General features: G+C 39.6%; 1 protein-coding gene across 4 annotated transcripts in view; it reads left to right on the top strand.

Moving 5' to 3' along the window:
* Slco1c1 (solute carrier organic anion transporter family member 1C1) overlaps positions 1-22,184 on the top strand; it is a 71,870-nt gene that overhangs the window by 36,156 nt on the left and 13,530 nt on the right. For all 4 annotated transcript variants that reach the window (XM_048432528.3, XM_048432524.3, XM_085687299.2 and 1 more), the window contains 7 exons: positions 5,825-5,957; positions 8,169-8,302; positions 9,095-9,241; positions 11,136-11,234; positions 12,681-12,926; positions 13,742-13,906; positions 21,041-21,236. In XM_048432528.3, the coding sequence (XP_048288485.3) occupies positions 5,825-5,957; positions 8,169-8,302; positions 9,095-9,241; positions 11,136-11,234; positions 12,681-12,926; positions 13,742-13,906; positions 21,041-21,236 (1,120 nt within the window). The remainder of the gene's footprint in view (positions 1-5,824; positions 5,958-8,168; positions 8,303-9,094; positions 9,242-11,135; positions 11,235-12,680; positions 12,927-13,741; positions 13,907-21,040; positions 21,237-22,184) is intronic.

Here is a 22,184-nt window from a genome sequence, read left to right as displayed (position 1 = left end):
AAGTTCCTGAATCAGTGCCAATCACACCTTAATGGATGTACTGGGGTCCGGGGAGTATTAAAGTGAAGGCATCGATTCTACAGGGAGGGGATCCAAGGTTCTATTTGTTTTTGTTTTTGTTTTGTTTAGATTACATTAATTTATTTATTAATTTAGTCTGCGTGTTGGCATGTGTTTCTATGGTGCACATGGGAGGTCAGAGGATACCTTGAGAATCGTTCCTCTCCTTCCACCGTGTTCCCTCTGTAGATTGAACTCAGGGCAGAGTGGCTTTGCCTGCTGAGACATCTCACAGGAAGTCTGCATTTCTTGTTGTCAGAGGCCACGAATGCTGTTAGTCAATGACCTCACGTGCATCAAGATTCTAAAGCACCTGCTCATACCAGTCCCTGATGTCACTGAGTCACCTCCTTTTGGCAGGTGATTGTCTACATTATGGGACTATACCTAGGAAGTCGGTATCTCCTGAGAGAGGCAAACTTACAGAATGGAGGGAGATGTGCCAGTAAAAATGAGATAGTGGAAAGTTTAATTTCCCATACTCTTGGTTTCTATGCAGAAACACCTTAGTGCTAGAGATACTTAGACATGGTGCAAACTCTCTGATGGGTTGCCTCAATATGTAAGACAAAAACTGGTCCAAAATGATGCCCAGTGCCAACAGCCAGTCTCTACACACATGCAACACATGTGCACTTTATTCCCACACATGTATGTTCGCACTGAACACATATACATAGAAGCACACTCACACCCCAATACATACTATAAAAGTTATAAATCATAATCTACACATGTAACAACTTGGTTGAAATTCTTTTAATTTCTGTTGATTGTCTATGGAAACTCTAGCATTTTCCAAGTAGAAAAATCGTATGACTGAAATAGAAGACATCTTTATATTTTTTTAAATCCTAAATATGTCAATTATTTTTGTATTTTCTTACTCAATTGTGCTTGCGACTGTGTTGAATTGAAGTGGTGATAATGAAGACCCTTTTCTTGTACACTGCTTTTAAAATATGACTATTCAACAATGCACCTCTTGCATGGTTTTTATTTTAATTAAATCGTTATAAATTTGTATGATTTTTAGTAAGCATATTTCAAAAGTTTATTTGCTCAACACATGTCTCTTCTTTTTGTCTTTCACTCTTTTATTTTCTGAGACAAGGTATTCCGTGGTCCTGGCTGGCATGGAACTTGCTGTGTAGACCAGTCTGACCTCATACTCACAAAGGTCTGTCTGCTTTTGCCTCCTGAGTTCTGAGATTGAAGTGCATGCCAGTGTGCTAGGCTCAGTGTTTCTTATGCCTTGGTGACTGAGCTCAGGGCTTCACAACAGTCTTCTAGTCCACAAAAAAATGGTTCTTCTACATGTTATATAGCGATTTAATTAACAGATTTCTTCTTAGCTTCTATTCTTACCCCTGTAATTAACTGTACTAGGCTCCACTGACTGTTCCATTTGCCAATAGGACATTAACCTTAAAATTTACAACTGCATTTGGGCTCCAACTGCCAAGTCGTATACGGTCCTTGTTCAGTGTTTGTTTCTGGTACATAAGATAATTTCAGCTGTTGTTGCAAGGAGAAGGCCCGCTTGTTCGTTCCGGCTGCCTGGCTAGCTTAGCCCCAAAATAACCACACAGAAATTGTATTAATTATATCACTGCTTGATCCATTAGTTCTAGCCTCTTATTGGCCAACTCTCACATCTTGATTTAACCATTTCTATTAATCCATATATTGTCACATGGCAGTGGCTTACTGGCAAAGATTCAGCATGTCTGACTCTGGTGGTGGATCCATAGCATCTCTCCCTGACTATGCCTCCTTTCTCCCAGCATGCCATTTAGTTTCCCCGGCCCAAAGTAGTTTCTTTATTAACCAACGAAAGCAAAGCAACACAAAAACAGAAGGACCTCCTACACCAAGTTGTTTGCTTTTTTCCCTAAGACTTGAAATTTTGAATGTGCATGCATAAAAAGAAAAAAGTAGAGGAATATGTTCAGTTGTTAAAACATTTATTAACCCGCTGGACCTCTTATCTGTATGTCAATTAGTCATCTGAGGTATTGGAAAACTTTATATCCCATTCTGTGTATGTGTGTGTGTAAATGCATATATGTGTGTGCTTTCTGTGCAAACATGTACACACATATGTGCACACAGATGTTCTGCCCATGCATACATATGTGGAAGTCAGAGATGGACTTCCAGTGTCTTCCTTTATCACTGTTCACTTTGTCTTTGAGATAGGGTCTCTCACTGAACCTGGCGTCCCTACTGTAGTTAGGCTGACTGGCCAGAAGGCCTTTGGAATCTGCCAGTCTCCATGCCCCCTCCCCTGAGCCCAGTGCTGAGATTAGTGGCGTCAGACTCATGCCAACTTTTATGCTGGTGTTGAGGATCTGAACACAGCCGGCACTTTACCTCTACCTCTCTTCCCAGATGCCCCAATTCATTTTAATTTTTGGTGTTAAATCACCATATATTTCCCATGTCTCTCTCTTGATAACTCATAAAGATTGCTCTTATAGCAAATAAGAAAACGTAAACTCATAGAGGTGGAAAAGGTGGCAAGGCATTATTCATTAACATAACAAAGAAACACCCTTTGGACCCCAGTCCCGTATCGTAAAAGTTTGGTGGATGGTTCATGGGGCTATAAAACAGTTGCTATAAAATGCAATAATCTTCACAAACAAAAAGGCATAACCAGTATAGTACCATACACTACTTAAACACCAAATGGGTTTTCTCATGTTTAATTTTATAACATGCAATTTTTTAATGTTTTATTTATTTATTTATTAAAAATTTCCACCTCCTTCCCGCCTCCCTTTTTCCTTCCACTCCCCCCTCCCCCTCCTCACCTCTCCCTCCCCACCTCCCCCTCCTTCTCTAGTCCTAAGAGCAGTCAGGGTTCCCTGCCCCATGGGAAGTTCAAGGTCCTCCCCCCTCCATCCAGGTCTATAAAGGTGAGCATCCAAACAAACCAGGCTCCCACAAAGTCAGTCCATGCAGTAGAATAAATATACAGTGCCATTGTCCTTGGCTTCTCAGTCAGCCTTCATTGCCAGCCACGTTCAGAGTGTCCAGTTTGATCACATGCTCCATCACTCCCAGTCCAGCTGGCCTTGGTGAGCTCCCATTAGATCAGTCCCACCATCTCAGTGGGTGGACGCACCCCTCGTGATCCTGACTTCCTTGCTCACATTCTCCCTCCTTCTGCTCCTAATTTGGACTTAGGGAGCTAAGTCCAGTGCTCCAATGTGGTTCTCTGTCTCTATCTCCATCCATCGCCAGATGAAGGTTCTATGGTGATATGCAAAATGTTCATCAGTGTGGCTATAAGACAAGGCCAGTTCAGGTACCCTCTCCTTTGCTGCTCAGTGAACAATCTGGGGACCTCTCCTTGGACCTGGGACCCCCTCTAGAGAGAAGTCCCTAGCAAACCCTAAAATGGCTCCCTTAATTAAGATATTTACTTCGCTGCTCCCATATCCACCCTTCCTCCATCCCACCCATCCCACTCCCCCAAGATTTCCCCAATCCTCCCCTTCTCCCCTCTCTCTACCCATCTCCTCTTACATCCACCCCCACCCTCCACCCCCATGCACCCAAGTTTTGCCTGAAAATCTTGTCTACTTCTAATATCCAGGAGGATAACTATATGATTTTCTTTAGGTTCACCTTCTTATTTAGCTTCTCTAGAATCACGAATTGTAGGCTCAAAGTCCTTAAATTATGGCTAGAATCCACTTATGAGTGAGTACATACCATATTTCTCTTTTTGGGTCTGGGATACCTCACTCAGTAAAGCGTTTTCTATTTCCATCCATTTGCATGCAAAATTCAAGATGTCATTGTTTTTCACTGCTGAGTAAAACTCTAATGTGTATATGTTCCACACCTTCTTTAACCATTCTTCTATTGAGGGGCACCTAGGTTGTTTCCAGGTACTGGCTATTACAAATCGTGCTGCTATGAACGTATTTTGAAGAGCCAAATTCTTCCAAGAGTCAAGCACATAGAACTCATTTTCAACCTACTTTTCCCAAGTCCTTATTATTATCCTTCGGGATATAAAATTCACCACTCATTTTCCAATTGACTAACTCTGGCAGTATGTCCAAACAGTAGTAAACCAGATAATTGCTTGCAGATGGGAAACACGCTCTTGCTGTAACAAGGAAACACCAAGGACAGCATAAAGCCTGGCCACCTATGGGCCCCCACATTGGGGAAGGGTTTGTTTCTTTATCTAGTTGGGGGTTTCTGCAGATGACACTTCCCAAATGATTATAGCTAAAACGTGAAAGGTCCTTAAAAAGTAAGCTCCTAACCCATGTTGCGAGTAGTGTTTTGTTGGTATGATCCACACCACTGCAGTTGCGCTTACCTTGCAAAATGCAGGTTCCTTGACTTGACCGTGTTCCAGAGCAGCAGAAAACTAGAAGTGCCAAGAAGTTTCCATTTTTAACAGCTTTGTTGCATCCTTTGCCCTGCCTCCTAGGAATTCTTGTGTATAACAGAGCCTGAGAAATCTTCTTGTAAAATTTGTTGAATCATTGAGCTCAGGAGATGGCTCACTCGTTCAGTAAAGAGTCAAGTAAACATGAAGACCTGAGTTTGATATCTGAATCCATGTTAAACAGCAACAACAACAAAAATTCAGGCATGGTATTTCACCCTTTTTCTTTACTGCAGAATGAATCAGTGAAGACACCTTATAGCTTGCTGGACCACCAACCTAGCCTAAATCAGAAAGCCCTGGGCCTATGAGAGGAAACATAGTCTTATGAACCAAGGCAGATAGCATCTGAGGACTGACACCCAAAGTTGATCTCCAACTCCATATGCATTTCAGTGTGCGCGTGTGCACACACACACACACACACACACACACACACACGAATGTGTCCATAAAAATGCATACACACAGAAGTAACTCATGTTTTAACTATTTTAAAATGATGTAATTATTACTTTAAAATCAACATTATTTTTTATTTCTAAAATGCCTGTCTTGTGAAATAAATTATCATTTTATAAAAGTGAGTTTAACATTTTATTTCATTTAAGTGAGGCATAGTCTTGCCTTTGTATAACTTTTCTTTATCAGCTGTAGAGATAATGTAAGATGTATGTTTAAAAACAATTGGAAAACTAATAGATGATTTAATCCAAAGCATAAATGAATGAAGAAAATTAATAAAATTTACTGCAAAATCTCCAATAAAAAATAAAAAATATCAGCTAGGAAGCCTTTTATAATTTCTATATACTTTTGATTTTTAATTGTGTGTGTGTGTGTGTGTGTGTGTGTGTGTGTGTGTGTGTAGGTGTGTGCATTTGAGTGCCAGTGCCCTTGGAGTTCTGATGAGGGCGTCTAATCCCTGAAGCTAGAGTTACAGGCAGCATGAGCCACCCAGTATGTTGCTGAATATCAAACTTGGCCTTCCAAGAGCAGTATACTCTCTCCACCAAGAAGCCGTCCTTCCAGCCTTCTGTCTCTAATTTAATTTACTGATAAAAATGCTTTTAGAAGAACAAATGGCCAGGTTGGGTAAAACAAAGCAGCAGGGAGATGGTAAGTGGAATAGTTTGACACAATGGGGTGACTCAACTCATGAACCTGGAGACAATTTCAGCAGCCATTTTAGCTCACAGGGAGGAAGCCACATGATGGAGGGAAGTCTGGGTCTGTGGTCTCTCCTTAGAGCAAAGCTGCACTGAATTTGCCGTGCGCCGGTGTACCGTGTGTGTTCACTTCTGCTGTTTCCTAGACTGTGAATGCATCTTCTTTTCCCCAAAGGGAATCTCCTGGTCATCACATTTGTTAGTTACTTTGGCTCCAAACTCCACAGACCAAAAATAATCGGAGCAGGCTGCCTGGTCATGGGAGTCGGAACACTGCTCACGGCACTGCCACAGTTCTTCATGGAGAAGTAAGTCCAAAGCCTCTATCTTCTAACCCTTCCTGCGATGGCAGATCTCCTCATCTGTTTTTTGTTTTTTGTTTTTAATTTAATTTGTCTTGTTTTCATACGGTAAATGTCTTGCTACATGGCTCTGGCTATCAGATATTTACTTTACTAGACTGTCCAAGATGTCTTTCGATTCACAACCTTCCTGCCTTAGCCTCCAGAGTTCTGGGCTTAAAGGCATTTCTTTAAAAAATATAGGTGTTTTGCCTGCCCGTGTCTCTGTACACAATGTGCATGTCATGCCGTGGAGGCGAGGAGAGGACGTTGGATCCTCTTTGAACTGGACTTACAGTTGGTTGTGGACTGCCATGTGGGTATTGGGAATTGCACCCAGGTCCTCTGCGAGAGCAGCTAGTGCTCCCCACCATGACCCGTGTCTCCAACCCCATCACCAGACACTCTTTACAGCTTTTCACAAAACTCTTCATTGATTATGGGCTTTTGGGTAAATATGCATTGTTTTGTATAAACAAACTTTTTGTTCTGCGTTCTTCAAATAAATAACCTTGGTGTTACACAAACGTTATTAATCATAGATGGTAATTATGATGAGGCACTCTGGCTGGCTGGGTTTAGCATTCTTTCGCTTAGCTCCACTAACCTACATATGTGAGAATTGCTATAGTATACATCTATGCTGATCATTGTTTTAGGCACTGTGGATAAAGGAATGAAAAGAACTCCCTGAGCTCATGGATCTTAGGAATAAGAAAAAAAATACATACATGCAGAGTGCTGTGGTATGTCATATAGGGATATTATCTGTAGAGAATGGGACTGGGAAAGATGGCCAAACCTTTAAAAACACATGCTATACAAGGTGCATGTTTCATAAACACCTGTAATTCCAGCTCAGAGTCACATCACATCTTCTTCTGGCTTCCCTGTGAGCACGGGTGTGCACACCAGCATACATACACCCACACATTCTCAGACACACACACACACACACACACACACACGAATGATACAGAACAACAACCTAGTGAAGACACTTAAGGAAAGAACTGTGGAAAGACAAGGGGACTCTTGCAGATTGACTGACCAGTGAGCTCTGCTGATGTGTTCTGTCTCCCCAGTGATAGGGTTACATATGCCCACTGCTGTACCTGGCACTTAACTGGGTGCTGGGGATCTGAATTCAGAATCTCATGCTTACACAGCTGGTCCTTTACTGACTGCCTAGACCCAGATGTGGAGTTTATAATGATAGTTTGTAACTATGATATCTGCTTCAAAATCTGACACTGATGAACATCCTGGGATGAGATCTCAGGAAGTAGATACAAAATTCCTATGCTCAGTAAAGACTGCTTTAGGCAGAATTTGAAAGTTGTTCAGAACTAAAACCCTAAACTTAAGGGCAGCTATGGCTGGGGCTGGGGCTTACCAGTAATGTGCTGTCCTGTACGCAGGGGAAATGGGTTTGACCTCCAACATGGAAAAAAGAAAAGCGATAGGTTTCTACCATTATTTGGACCTGATGGCACAGGCCTGTAACACCCGCTATTCCTGAGACTGGAGCAGGAGGATCACATAAGTTCATGGCAGTCTGTGTAGGCCTCAGTGAGTTCAGAGCTAGCTCAGCGCAATTTAGCAAGAGTATGTACCAACTTAAGATACTCGGAAAGTGGTGGGTGTGGCGAGTGGAGGGTGGAGAAGTGGGGCTGGGTTAATCTGTAGTCAGAGTCATTGCCTGGAGGGAAAAAGCAGAATTTCTTCTGGGTAAAGGGCTCTAGAGGCAGGATGCGTTTTGCACATTCTCCAGAGCTGACCTGATTGATGTGGGAGTCCTGTGAGCGTTCTGCCAAGTCTGATTCTGATGTGTTAATGCCTCAAGTTGTTACAATATTGATGTTTCCTTGTCTTGGAGACAGCCTCTCGCTCTAAGAGAGCAGGTGATGGGCAGTCACCGTCTTCTATTAAAATAAGTCTTAAAATGAGTCTTGCCTTTCTTTCCTGTCAGTGGACCACGGATGGCCTAAGAATGATGCAAAGGCAGACAGCATCTTCAGATGGGTAATGCACTAAGCCCCTGCTCAGTGCGGGTTTGGCTTGATGAATCCGAATGGAAAGAATGCAAACCCAACCTGCCTTCTCATAAGTGGCAAACCAAGTCTGTGTTTTAGCATGATGTTAGCCTGTCAGGGTAAACATGTTCTCTATATGCAGATATAGCTATGAGAAATATGGGAAGTATTCTCCCGCTGCCAACCTCACTCCCAACATCTCTCCATGCCACCTGGAGTCCAGCAGTCTGCCACCAAGCCTAGCCACGGGGAAATCACCAAACAAAATAAATGACGGTAAGATGATTTTTAAAAATTGACTTGGGTAAGTAAAAAGTTTTAGCTTTTATATATACTTTAGTTTATTATTACTATTTTGTTTATTATTATTATTATTATTATTATTCAGTGTTTTTCTGAAAAGCATTAGTACTGAAAATATTAAAGTATTAAAAAATTCCTACAATTGTGCTGGGAAGATGGCTCAGTGGGAAAGGGTGGTTGATTTTCAAGCATGAGGACCTAAGTTCAAATCCTCAGCACCCAATTAAAAATCTAAGCATATTTGCACATGCCTATAAACCCAACACTCGGGGACACAGGTAGGCAGGTTCCTAAAATTTGCTGCAGCTGTCAGCCATGGCAATACTTGAGTTTCAGGTAGAACTTGAACAACAATGAAAAATACTTGTGATCTAAAAAGACACTATTTTTACTAAAGTGAGTGTAGATAAGCACTTGTTCAGGGACTGTTTTGCGTCAGATAACTGCAGAACGGGGTTGGAGTATAGAAAGCCAAATACGTCTGTATAGGTTCAAAATAAAAAAAAGAGAGCAACTAAGTTCAAGGAATCCGAAGAAGTGAGAATCTCTTAGTGAGGCCCCCAGTGCCACGTGAGGTTTAACTGTGGAAGAGATAGAAGTCTGCAAAAATAATTCAGCCTGTTCGAAACTCTTACCAGTTTAACACTGTGGCAGGTTTTGTTTCTACCTTGTAACACAATTTTAAAGCCGAGCCTAGAAATGTGGAATAAACATTTCGCATCAACAGTGAGCTCGCTCTAGTCTTCTTTTTGCTTCTCTTTCTAGAATGTAAAGGGGATATCAGCTCCTCCATGTGGGTTTATGTCTTCCTGGGAAATCTTCTGCGAGGATTAGGGGAAACTCCCATCCAACCCCTTGGCATCGCCTATCTGGATGACTTTGCCAGTGAAGACAATGCTGCTTTCTACATTGGTAATGTCCCCTTCATCCGGTGTGAGAAGTGGGGTGCCTGTCTGCCCCCTTCCCGTCTATTTCAAATTTAGTGTGGAAGGTCTTAGCACTCAGTCTCCCTGCCTTCATTCAGTTAACACTTGTCTGAAATACACAGAGGATTTGAAGAGTGGAGACACTTTATTAGTCGGTGTCTTTTGCCTAAGGAAGAGAACACTAGACTAGAAGAAAATAGCTGTGACCTCGACTGTAATGGCATGGGACCTTGTGAAGGCCTCTTGGGGGCTTCAGAGTTCAGAGATTGTTTTTAAAATTGTGTGTGTGTGTGTGTGTGTGTCTGTGTGTCTGTGTGTGTGTGTACGTATGTGTGTATATTGTTTCTTCTGTTCTAGAAAGTGCCTTGCATTATAAAATTCCCAATTAATTAAAGGATCTTTTTTCCCCTATATAAGATAGGAAAAAAGTCTGGAACCTTGAAAGTGGGGATAAATGATTAAAAAGAAATATAAAGAGACTAAGCAAGGCTCAAGGCTGCTGCCACATCTGTATATTATGTCCCAGACGACTGCAGAAGTCATCTGTGTCTACAAAAGAGGGGGGATGCCCTGGAAAATCTTCCACACAGAACTGTGTAGTAGAAGTGAACTCTGAAGGTCAGATGTGTCTATGTGCTGTTTAATGGGTGTCTCTCACACCCTGGAATTCAGCTAGAAATTAGAACTGCAGGAGTGACGATTGTGTCAACTGTGTTTCTTTCATACATCGGTTTTGGTTTCTTGGAATGCTGATAATTTGAATCCATAGATAGCCTTTAGGGGCAAAGGACAAGATTGGAGGAGAGACTTTGCCAAGAATCACTGTATTTCTGGGCACACACCACAGAAATCTCTGATATCCTGCAGATGCCAATACAGACTTAAAAACAGACTCTCACTCTATTAGAAAATCAAAGCATAACGCAGGAGCTGAAGAGGTACTTACTATATGGGATACAGTGAGCAAGGATCCAGACACTGGCTAGGATTTACCTTCCTCTGAAGGTTCTCGGAGGCTAACACAGTCTTACTCTCTCTTCTGTTCTGAAAGAGGCCAGGGAATGTCTCTTCATGTTCTTGAAATCCCCAAAAATATGAGTGTTTGAGTTCTGCAGGGAAATGAATGGCATGCAGGAGACATTTGGCTGAGCAGGATGACCTTTCTATTTACTGGTGGCCCTCTGCTCTGGGTAACCTGTTACTGTCATCCATCAGGCTGCCCCTGCCCTCTGGTGAGCTTTCTAGAAAAACTTGCCCCCAAATTGGCTCCCCCCACTTTTTTTTTTAGCAACTTTCTGAGACAACACTCTCCCCACAATGCTTCCTCACAAGCTCCACATAAATGAGTGTGCACTCTTTATCACCGAGATGAAAAAAAATCCATTTTAATGTCAAAACAGAATTTATGCTTTACTGACCATAATTTTTTTGATAAAGATTACCAAATTAGTATTGTTGTTTTCCTTGTTTGTTTTTGTCTCACGTAGTCCCTAGCTCCTTCCTCCATCGCTCCAGGGCTAGGATTCCTAAACTGTGGACAACACAACTGTCAGGGCTAAAGTTTGCTTCAGGTTTGGAATTTAAATTTGTTGTAGTCCTGGTGTTATTTCCATGAGTGGATTCATGTGTAAGAAGTAATAATTTTCTCCTAAAATAGAGAAAGACTTATTTCCTGAGCTGGTGTGTTGAAAAATTAGCCAGTGCCACCACAGGTGAAGTGCTCAAGTTTTATTCTGCAGCTACCAATGTCATCTCATTTGTATTTCCTGCTTAGCATTTTATTAATTTATTAAGACAAATCATAGTGGCAGTTATTCTTATATTTTCTCTTATCCCACATTAACATGTTTTATTTTAATTTGGTTTGCTTTTTTGTGCAGGGTGTGTGCAGACAATGGCAATTATAGGGCCCATTTTTGGCTTCCTCTTGGGTTCATTATGTGCCAAACTATATGTTGATATTGGCTTTGTGAATCTAGGTAAGTCGGTCTATTTATTTTTTCTATCATCTATCTATCTATCTATCTATCTATCTATCTATCTATCTATCTATCTATCTATCATCTATCTATCTATCTATCTATCTATCTATCTATCTATCTATCATCTGTCTATCTGTCATCTATCTATCTATCTGTCATCTATCTATATATCATCTGTCTATCTATCTATCTACCATCTATCTTTCTACCTACTTATCTAATTACACTTTTGTTTGTATGTGCATGCCATGATGCACTTGTGAAGATCAGTTGACAACTTGTGCAAATCAGTTCTCACCTTTCACCGGGTGGATCCTGGGATGAAACTCAAGTACCCAGGTGTTGTGGGATGCAGGTATTAATGGGTACAGAAGGATAGACAGGTAATGGTTAGAACAGGGTGACCTGTGGTCTGTGTTGAAGACAGATCCTCCTCTGTAACTGCCAGTTCAAATGCAGCTACCACAGTTCAGGCTCAAAACTGTGACTTCTGCTGGCTCTTACTGGTCCCAGATGTGTCAACATTTGTTATAGTGACATCAACCGATAAAGCAAACATATAGAAGCAAAAGTCTTTAGTGAAAAGAGCCCTTTCCTAGTCTTAAACTATCTCCCCTGCCCTGTTTCCCCAACTAGGCAATTGTCCTGGAGACTGGCAGCCCTTATTCTTTGTGGGCAGTCTTAGAATTCAATAAGTAAATAGATGCAAGTGCTTCTGAAGGAACAGCTGGCAATAGGGTGTTTCATGTCCTGCTTTCTCGCTTGTGTTCAAGGCACAGCCCCAGAGCACAGTGCAAAGCCACGAGCCTCTGACTTCTTAACCTACAGTTCAAACAGAGAAACTAAAGTCCTCCAGGAACACCTCAGAAATGCCTTTCCTGGACATTGTGTGTGTGTGTGTGTGTGTGTGTGTGTGTGTGTGTGTGTGTGTGTGCATGTTTCCTTGTGTCTGGGTATACATGTGTGGGAGCATTGTACATAGATGTGCATACATGTGGAGGCATTAGTTGATACTAGGAAATCATCATAAATTTGTCTCCTACCTTTTTCTTTGTGGCAGGGTCTTTCAGTCAAACCCGGAGATCACTGATACAGCTAGTGTAGCTATCCAGCTTGCTCTGTGACTCTCCTGTTTCTACCTTGAAGGCTGGAATAAAGCCTAGCATCTAGAACTACCTGGCATTCATCCATCCACCCATTCGCCTATACATACATACATACAAACACACATATTTGTGTGTGTATGCGTGTGTGTGTGTGAGTGTGTGTGTTCAAGGGTATCTGAACTTTGATACTCATGCTCTGAGGTCACCCCCCTGATCTTGTTGGGTAGTTAATGATTTGTTAGAGTTGTTGTTTGAACTTATTTTCTGCAGTAATGCATTTCAATTTTAATACCCTAACCTTGAAAACGTTGCTACTTAACAAACCTCTGTCTTTCAGACCACATAACCATCACTCCAAAGGATCCCCAGTGGGTTGGGGCCTGGTGGCTTGGTTACCTAATAGCAGGGCTCCTAAGTCTCCTTGCAGCTGTCCCTTTCTGGTGCTTACCCAAGACTCTACCGAGAACCCAAAGTAGAGAGGATTCTGGATCCTCATCTGAGAAGTCCAAGTTCATTATAGATGACTCTATTAACTACCAAATGGCCTCTGGAGAAGAAATGAAAATCATGGAAATGGCAAGAGGTAAGTCAGATTCTCCTTGATCATGGGCTCATGTCCCTCTTCCTAGTGGGACTTGAGGAAGGGAACCCATAACAACACTTGGCTCCCCTGTCTGAAAAGATAAGAAGCCATTACAGGCAGCAGAAATGGAGAGGGGAAGTCTTTCTTACTGAAAAAGTTATGCAGGTAGATGAACAAGAGTCCTGCATATTTTCCTTTTACATGCTCCACCTTCTCTCACATACCATTGTTCTTCTCCATAGTAGCTTCTCAGTGTAAGTCTGAGTGGACAGAAAGAAGAGGCTGTAACTCCATGTCTAAGAGTCTTTTGCACATAAGTCCCAACAATATATAGAAACGTATGTCTCAGCAAGGGTGTAAGAAGGAGGCAGGCAAAGGCCAAGCTTGTTCTCAGGAAAGTCGATGGCTGAGAAATTGTACCCATCTTTTTATTTTCGAGGCATCCTGTGTTTATTTTTATAGACATTTTTGAACTTGTTGAAGTTCATTGCATGAATCACAGGAGAAAGATCCTTTCAAAGCCAAGGCATGTTTACTAAAGGAGACAGCAGTGAACTATGTTGGGAGAAAGAAACTTACACTGGTGGTTCTTGGTTTCCAACCTGGGGCTCATAGAGGGAGGATGAGGAGAAATGCTCTGCCCCCTTGTCACCGACACATCTGTCCCTGTCTCACTCATAGCTCCTATATAGTATTCCAGAGGAGTGTGAGTGTGTGCCTAGATGCAACCCTGGGCAGACTGCAGCCCTGAAGGTTGCAATGTCGACCACTTGAGACCCTCGTTTCATAAATACCATATTGTTTTTGTCTTACAGATTTTCTTCCATCCCTGAAAACTCTTATTAGAAATCCAGTATACATCTTATATCTGTGTGCAAGCACTGTTCAATTCAATTCTCTATTTGGTATGGTGACATATAAACCAAAGTACATTGAGCAGCAGTATGGACAGTCATCCTCCAAGACCAACTTTGTCATTGGTATGCCCACCTGTCTGTTATGTGTTCCCATAAAAACCATCTTTCATGACCCTTCCAATTCTTAGTAATATTATATTGCTCCAGTTTTTAATATAAAATAATTAAACTATTTTAGATGAAGTAAAAGAATATGTTTTTAAATACTCTAGTTGGGTGAGTATGTATACATGGTGGGTGTGTAACTGTGACTGTTTGGATGTGAGAGAATTCCCTATGGTTCTTTAAGAAGTACAAAAAAGTGAACATAGCATGGATATTTTTATCTTTAGATTATTGCTAGTATTGGATACTTGTGTTTTAGGCTTTGTTGATGCCTTACAATATTGACAATATTGCATGCATGTTCTCTGGGATTGCATGCAGCAGGCATTTAGACAGTATAACTGTGTTTTCCATAGCACAACTTAGAGTCAAAATACGTTTTTGATTTCTGGAGACTATTTTGTTTGAAAGGATTGTATTTATAACATATTAATGTAGCCAATAACAAGAATATCACTCAAGAACCAAAACAAGAATAAGAAAGTAAAAGAAATATAATAATGCTTAAACACAGAGTTATACCCTGTATAAAATTAGGAACTTAAAACATGAACTGACTCCTTTTCTCCAGGAATATTTCATTTAACAATCACCATTTTGAGGCATTACATTTATTCTGTTTCATGGGACATATTCCTTTAAGTTATGAGACTCTAAAATAACTTCCTTCTTCACAGAAATTGTTAAAGAATTTCTCTTATTAATATTTTGTATGGTATGGCTATGTTATGGGGTTGTGTGGGTAAGGGTGGCTGAGTATGTGGATGAGTGGATGTGTTCATTTGTGCACATAACTACACATGCCTCTGTAGGTCAGAGGTCAAATAAGACTTTCAAATCTCCTAGAGCTGATGCTAGAAGTAGTTGTGAGCCATCCAATGTGTATTCTAGGAACCACACTTGGGCTTCAGAGCCATCTCTCCAGCCCTTCTTCACAGAATATTTTTAAATTTAATTAATTCATGTTTTTATCCCTGAAAACAGAAGAGGAAAACTGAGTATATCTTGGAAGGTGAAATTTTCCTGTAACAATTTCTGAATAATGAGCACATAGAAGATGTTACAGTGACTGACTTATTTGGTCTATTCTCCAATATTCTAGCAGTTTCACAATTGGATCACTGACCTATTTTCATTTCCAATATTAATTGATTCAAAATAGCTCACTTTTATTATTTTCTGGTTAAACAAAATAAGTATTTGAGAAATATTCCCCTCCCAGAACTTCATTCATATCTATCAGTGTTGTACACTGAGTGTAAGAAGAACAAATAAATAAACAATGAACATTTGAGATAGTCTTTTCATTTTATATGTAGTTTTGTAAACTACATATATGCTTTACATTGAACAGTTAAATATGCAGATGTTTCTTATATAGTTTAATTGAATTAATTTGCATATGTGTATGCATATGTGTGGTGTGTGTGTGTTTGTGTATGCGTGCTCATGTGGAGATGAACCACCATCTAGAGCATTCTGTTACCCAAGAGGATTATTACCAGCACAGACTTTCCCTAATTACTAGAAGTATGATAAACGTAATCTTTCTAAGCCAGTCTTTCTTGTTCTTGAGCCTCACACAAGTTGGATAATTGATGTTTAGATTTGTTCCTGGTTCTAAATACTCATGGTTGGTTTTTTTTTCATTACCATGGTATAATCTGTGACATCAATATACCATGAATTATTTATATTTAGTAATTTTAGTCCCCATGATTTTATTCTTTTGGCTACTGGAGATGACACAGTCATGATCATTCTATGGGTATATTCATTGTCTTTGACTAGCTCATGGGATGCAAATACTAGGTCATAGGCAGTCTATAATAGAAAGTAGATGTTGCTGAGAAACAACATGGCAGAGCACATTTAAACCTGCACTGGATGTGTGGGTGCATGCTAATCTCCTCACATTTTTTTTTTTAACCAGACCTTGATGTTTTCAGCCTTACACTGTGACATTGTTTACCTGAAGACTATTTATGTTGAGTATGACTGAATAGGCCATTTACCCATGCTGTTTTTTTATTTTGCCTTCCAGTCTTTCACTTGGTAACTTCTGGAAACTGTATATTTTTCTTCATGGAATGCATGTATTGCAAGTATTTTTCATATATGTTACCTTGCCTTTTAATTTACCCTTTTATTAACTACAGATTCTTTTCTCATATAATATAATCAAGACAATTTCCCCTCCCTCTTCTTCTAGTTCTTCCCTATCTAATTTGATATAAGACCTTTTAATTTTGATAGTGGTCATGATCATCATTTTAATTAAGCCCAGTTTTTAGGTTTTTCTTTCTTGTGTTATTTTCATTCTGTTTTTAAAACTGTACATTAAGCCCCCAATTGACCGTAATGTTTTCCTAATACTTGTAATGTTACCATTTAATTGTTTCAGTTTTCACATATTGGAACAATACATTTCTAATCAAGTTTTTATATAATATGAAAGACAAGGTTTAACCAGAATTAAGAGGAAAAAAAAACAATCAAACAAACCCAAACCTCTTCCCAGAAATTTGAACGAGAGTCCTTGTCTTTGAAGATGTGCCTGTTCCTCATTATTCAACCTCATAAAACATTGCATCCAGGCTCTTGATCTCTCCCACACTGGAGTCATGAATGAGGTTTTTTAAAATTTTCATACTGAAACCTGTTTTTCATAGAAGAAAATTAAGAATATTATTTGGAGAGAGATGTTTCTAACAGAAAATTAGGACTGAGGAGGTGGCTCAGTGAGTAGAGGCACTGCACGTGCAGAAGGTCTGAAGCCCTGAGAAGGATCCCAGGGATAGTTTTAAAACACTTAAAATTTTTACTAGATTTTTGTGGGAGGCACAGATTCCTAGAGCTCACAGAGAAGCACTAGGGGAATCAGAAATGTTAAAACACCCAGGGCTCTCTTCAAAGGTAGATATATAACCTGTTTTCTTCCCAGAAGGTTAGGAACAGAAGTGGTTAATAGCCTGATGACCTTTGTGTTGTAACGAGGGCTGCTTGTTCATTTCCCAACTACCTAGCATCTCTGACCCGAAATAACCACAAGGAAACGATATTAATTAAATTACTGCTTGGCCTATTAACCCTAACTTCTTATTGGCTAACTTCTACATATTAACTTAATCCATTTTCATTATTTTATATTTACCCCGAGACTCACTGTCTCTGACATCGGCTCCATGGCTTCTCTCCTGACTTTGCCTTTCTTCTCCCAGCATTCAGTTTAGTTTTCCCTGCCTAGCTCTGTTCTTTACTATCAGGCCAAGCTTGTTTCTTTATTAACCAATGGTATTCACAGCATACAGAGCGGAATCACACATTACCTCCCCTTTTCTGTTTAAATTAAAATGGAAGGTTTTATCTTTAACATAGTAAAATTACATATAACATAACAGTTATCAAGCTAGAATAAAGTTACAACATTTATATATACTTTATTTTTGTCACAACTAAGGAAAACTATAACTATAATGATAAATTCTTCAACTCCATCAAAAACTCCAGAAGGATATAATATTACCTAAGTAAACAGAAAGTTCATTGTAAGCAACTTCCAAAACTCTAAAAATGACAGAGACATCTTGCTGCCTGGACAGGTTACCCAAAGCTCTTCTGTACCTTTGGAGCATCCATCTTCAGCCTACTGGTCCACAGTATCCAGTAGACTTTTCCACAAAGCAGGAAATTTCAAAGACAGTTCTGCCTATATTGGCAGTTTGTCGGTTACTTTCTTCTGTGTCCTGAATGTGTCTAGAAGAGTCTTTCATGAAGTGAACCTCTCTCACCTTTAGGCAAGTTTAGCAGTCAATTTTCTGTGGGCCCTGCATATCCAGTTTATACAACATAACATCAAGCAGTCCAGGCAAGAGCAGTTTCTTGCCCAAATGGTTAGCAAACTCCATAAGGAGTCTCTTCAATGCCCAACATCCTCTTAAAGTATCTTGGTGATGTCAGGAACAGATGTGTCTCACTGTCATGAAAAGTGTTAAGTTCTTAAAACATTTTAAATGTCATATTCTGTAGCTCTTTGAAGTGGTTGAAGAATACCTATGTACCTGAAATATATACTCTGTACATCTAGAAAACCTAACTAACATGATTACAGGCTTGACTATTATAGGTGACTCTCTATTAAGCTATATTTCTTAATTATTCATTGCATTCTTAAATGAGCTGGACAAACACAATACCCTAATCAAGAGCAGAAATACACATATAATAAAATTGATCTTAAGTTTCTATCAATAAACCAAGATCCATACCAATGCAAATCTCTATAGCACCTTTGTGCTATCTGTGTGGCCAAGATCACACCAAGTCCTCCCCCAAGACTCTTATCTTATCTTGAGCTTGTTTTCCTCATTTAACCTATAGAACACATCTTTATGGAAGATGTCATGTATATGTTACAAAGAGTTTTAATGTAGTCATGTCTTAAGCTTTGTTGTGTACATGAGAGGGAGTTAATTATCACCAGGAAACATTTCAGCAAATAATGCTGTGCTTAAATATGCCTACATAAACTACTTGGGGTCAGACTCTACGTTTGAACCAACACTGGTTATTGAGTTGTGTTGAACTGAACTACCTTATTACCATTCTTCGACCCCACCCTCTGCCACCACTGCCAATTATTACTCTGCTGGCCATGATCTTTGGAGAGGCCTCTGCTGTTCTTTGAGATGTTCATGCATAGATACCCTCATTTCTGCATGCAACTTCCCCAGATTCACTAAACCCATATTCAATATTCAATATATTCACAGGAATATATATAATGAATAATATCCAGTGAATATATTGAAAATTAAAATAGATATAGTAAATATTTTGAATATTGTTTATATATATATATGTAGTATGAGGGGGCCGGCTTGTTGGGGTTTCCGTCCCACCCAGTACCCCACAACTGGCAAATCCCAAAGAAAATCACACACAGGACTCCATAAAGTTATAAACTGATTGGCCCATTAGGTCAGGCTACTTATTAGTTCTTATGACTTATCTTAACCCATTATTCTGATCTATGTTAGCCATATGGCTTGGTACCTTTTTCAGCTGTCAGCTTACATGTTGCCTCTTCAGTGGTCTGCGCAGGAATGACAGAGGAACCTCCCTGCTTCCCAGAATTCTCTTGTTCTCATTGCATCACCTCTATTTCCTGTCTGGTTTTCCCACCTATACTGCCTGCCTGGCCAATCAGTGTTTTATTAAAATATGATTGACAGAATACAGACAATTCTCCCGCATCATATATATATATATATATATATATATATATATATATATATATATATAGTGTGTGTGTATGTGTGTAAATATGATATGATATATATATCATATCATATCATATATACACACAATTTATGCTGCCCATACACTCATGGATATGGGACCTCCACTGAAGCATGGTCCAACCAAGCATCCACACTTTTAAGAAAACTGATTGTACTTCCCCTAGCACCCACCATCAGTCAAGAGCTACTCAATTAGGAATCCTGAGTCCTTCTCTCATACACGCTGAAATTTTGGCTATTTTGAACTTATGCAAGTAACCATGAGTTCATGAGTGCAGGCTCTTGTCATGTCCAGAATACTGCTAACTGGGGATTTCCCAACGTTCTCAATAGCACAATGTTTCCTTTATTTATTGCATGTGTGTTTATAAAAAATAGGATTTTATTATTTACTTTTCTGTTGCTGTTATAAAAAACCTTTCCCAAAGGGAACCTATAGAAGAGAGAGTTTTTTTGGTTTGTGATTCCAGAAGGGCGAGTCTATCTTACCCGGGTAGTGACATGGCAGCAAGTGGCAGGTATGGTGTCAGGAGCAGGAAGATGAGAGCTTACATCTTCAAATACAAACACAAAGCAGAGAGAACTGGAAGTGGAATCAAGCGTCCAATTCTCAAAGCCTTTTTCCAGTGAAGTACTTTCTCAGGCAAGGCTGTACCTCCTTAAAACCTCTTTAACCAGCTCTTCAAATTGGAAACCAAATGTTCAAATATCTGAGTCTATGGGTAACACTTCTCATTCCCATTACCACAAGGACTAACATAATAGATACAGAATCCATAGTAGAGCTAACTTCTAGGATGGAGACTGGAAGGTCTCTCTCTCTCTCTCTCTCTCTCTCTCTCTCTCTCTCTCACACACACACACACACACACACACGGCAGAGAAAGAGAGAGAGAGATAATTCTATCTTTCTATCTTCACATTTTTTTAATTAGGAAAAATTGTTGGCATGAATGAAGTTGGATCGCAAGTGGCTGGATCTGTTGCATTCTTCCTAGCATTTGCTCCTTATTTTTAAAATGACAATAACATGTTTTTTTAGATGTTTGTTGCCCCTTCAGAGTACCAGGACACTTCCATCTCCTTCACCTGTCACACCCCTCGAACCTCAGTTTAGCTGGAGAGCAAACGTAGCATCTCCCTTATTACATTTTAATAAATTCATTTCATGCCCTTGTGAAGATTAGCCTATTTCTAACCTAGACCCTACCCTGGACCTAGTTTCCAGACTGAGCTGGATCCTAATATGTCAATTTTAATATTAAAAATTACAACCCATAGTCAAATAAAATAGGTGGATTAAATGTCTTTCATCTATTGATATATGGTATAAATATCTTAAAAATATAAGATAAGAGTAACCAGAGAGGTTATTTCTTTTAATTGCATGAAGATTAGTTAAAAGATTAAGTATATAATGTGCCTATTATACAAAAGATGGCATTAAGGAAGATTAATGTCTACCCAATTGCCACCTGATTGAGAATGTTAGTTCTGGTTATCTACCAGAAAGGACATCACTTGATCAGTTCATTCAGTATCAGTGGTATTGCACATTGCGTCATTTGGAATGTTAGACTCCGAGACTACACTTGTGCTATTGTTAACCTGTGACCTTTATTCTTTTCCCAAACTCTTGGCATATGATTACCAATAATAATGATATTTTTATAAGTTAAAAGGACAGCATAGTTTAATGCATCAGAACCATTGGTGAATGTTTGCTGTCACTAAGAACGCGTGTGATGCTCAGAGATTTCTTGTAGTGACGTATTTTCTTATCCCTCAGGGCTTATCAACATTCCTGCAGTGGCTCTTGGAATATTCTCTGGAGGAGTAGTTATGAAAAAATTCAGGCTGGGAGTGCTCGAAGCTACAAAACTCTACTTGGGATCATCTGTCTTTGGCTACCTCCTCTTCCTCTCTCTGTTTGCCCTGGGATGTGAAAATCCTGGTGTGGCCGGACTGACTGTGACCTACCAAGGGTATGTTCTCTCGTGATGACATATGAGGATATGGAATTGTTTAATTCAATTGTCAATAGAGTTCTTCAATAAGATTAATGTTTTAAGCTTCATAGCTTTCATAGGAAAGAAATTTTCAATGGACTAGCTGGTAGTACTTAAAACTTAGAATCCATTATTGTCACCCAAGTTTATGGTTTCTTCCAAATATGAATTCAAATGTCTTATAGAAATATAAAAATTGCTTAATCTACATCTTTCGTTAGAATATTATCCAGAAGCCAGGAGGTGGTGGTGCACACCTTTAATTCTAGCACTCGGGAGGCAGAGGCAGGTGAATCTCTATGAGTTTGAGGCCAGTCTGGTTTACAAGAGCTAGTTCCAGGACTGGCTCCAAAGCTACAGAGAAACCCTGTCAAAAAAAAAAAAAAAAAAAAGAAAAAGAAAAAGCAAACATTCATAAAACAAGAAAACAAACAAACATGAAAACACCAGAAAATGAACCTGACATATAAAACAATGCAATCATGGGAATACAGAGTTTACTTCTTAGTAAAGTGAGGATTTATGGGTTGAACCGTTTGGCAATAATTTTCTAATTTGAGAAATAGAATAATAACTATCTTTTAAGATTTGGAAGGTCTAAGTAATGTCCATATATGTGATAGTTATTAGTACTTGTTTGTTATAAAATAGCAGGAAGAAGTTGCTTTTTCTCCACTCTAGACCCCTAGTTAGCTGGATTGGTCTTTAGGCCATCTATTCTAGTCTCTGCTGTGTTAAAATCACAGCAAGGATCAAGAGAAAAAGTTGTCTCACAGCAACTGTCTTTAGCTTCCATCCATCTTGCACTGAGTCTGAAAAACATGAGTAATTTACATTTCCTGGTTTTGCCCTCATGCTTATGCCATCGCATATGTGGTAGATGATTGGATTGTTTGGTCTCTAGCTTCTTTCTTAATGCAAGAC

This window comes from Myodes glareolus, chromosome 3 (assembly GCF_982192425.1).
Source record: "Myodes glareolus chromosome 3, mMyoGla1.1, whole genome shotgun sequence".
NCBI lineage: Eukaryota > Metazoa > Chordata > Mammalia > Rodentia > Cricetidae > Myodes > Myodes glareolus.
The sequence above is the reverse complement of the archived record's forward strand: the minus strand, read 5'-3'. Positions and strand labels throughout refer to the sequence as shown.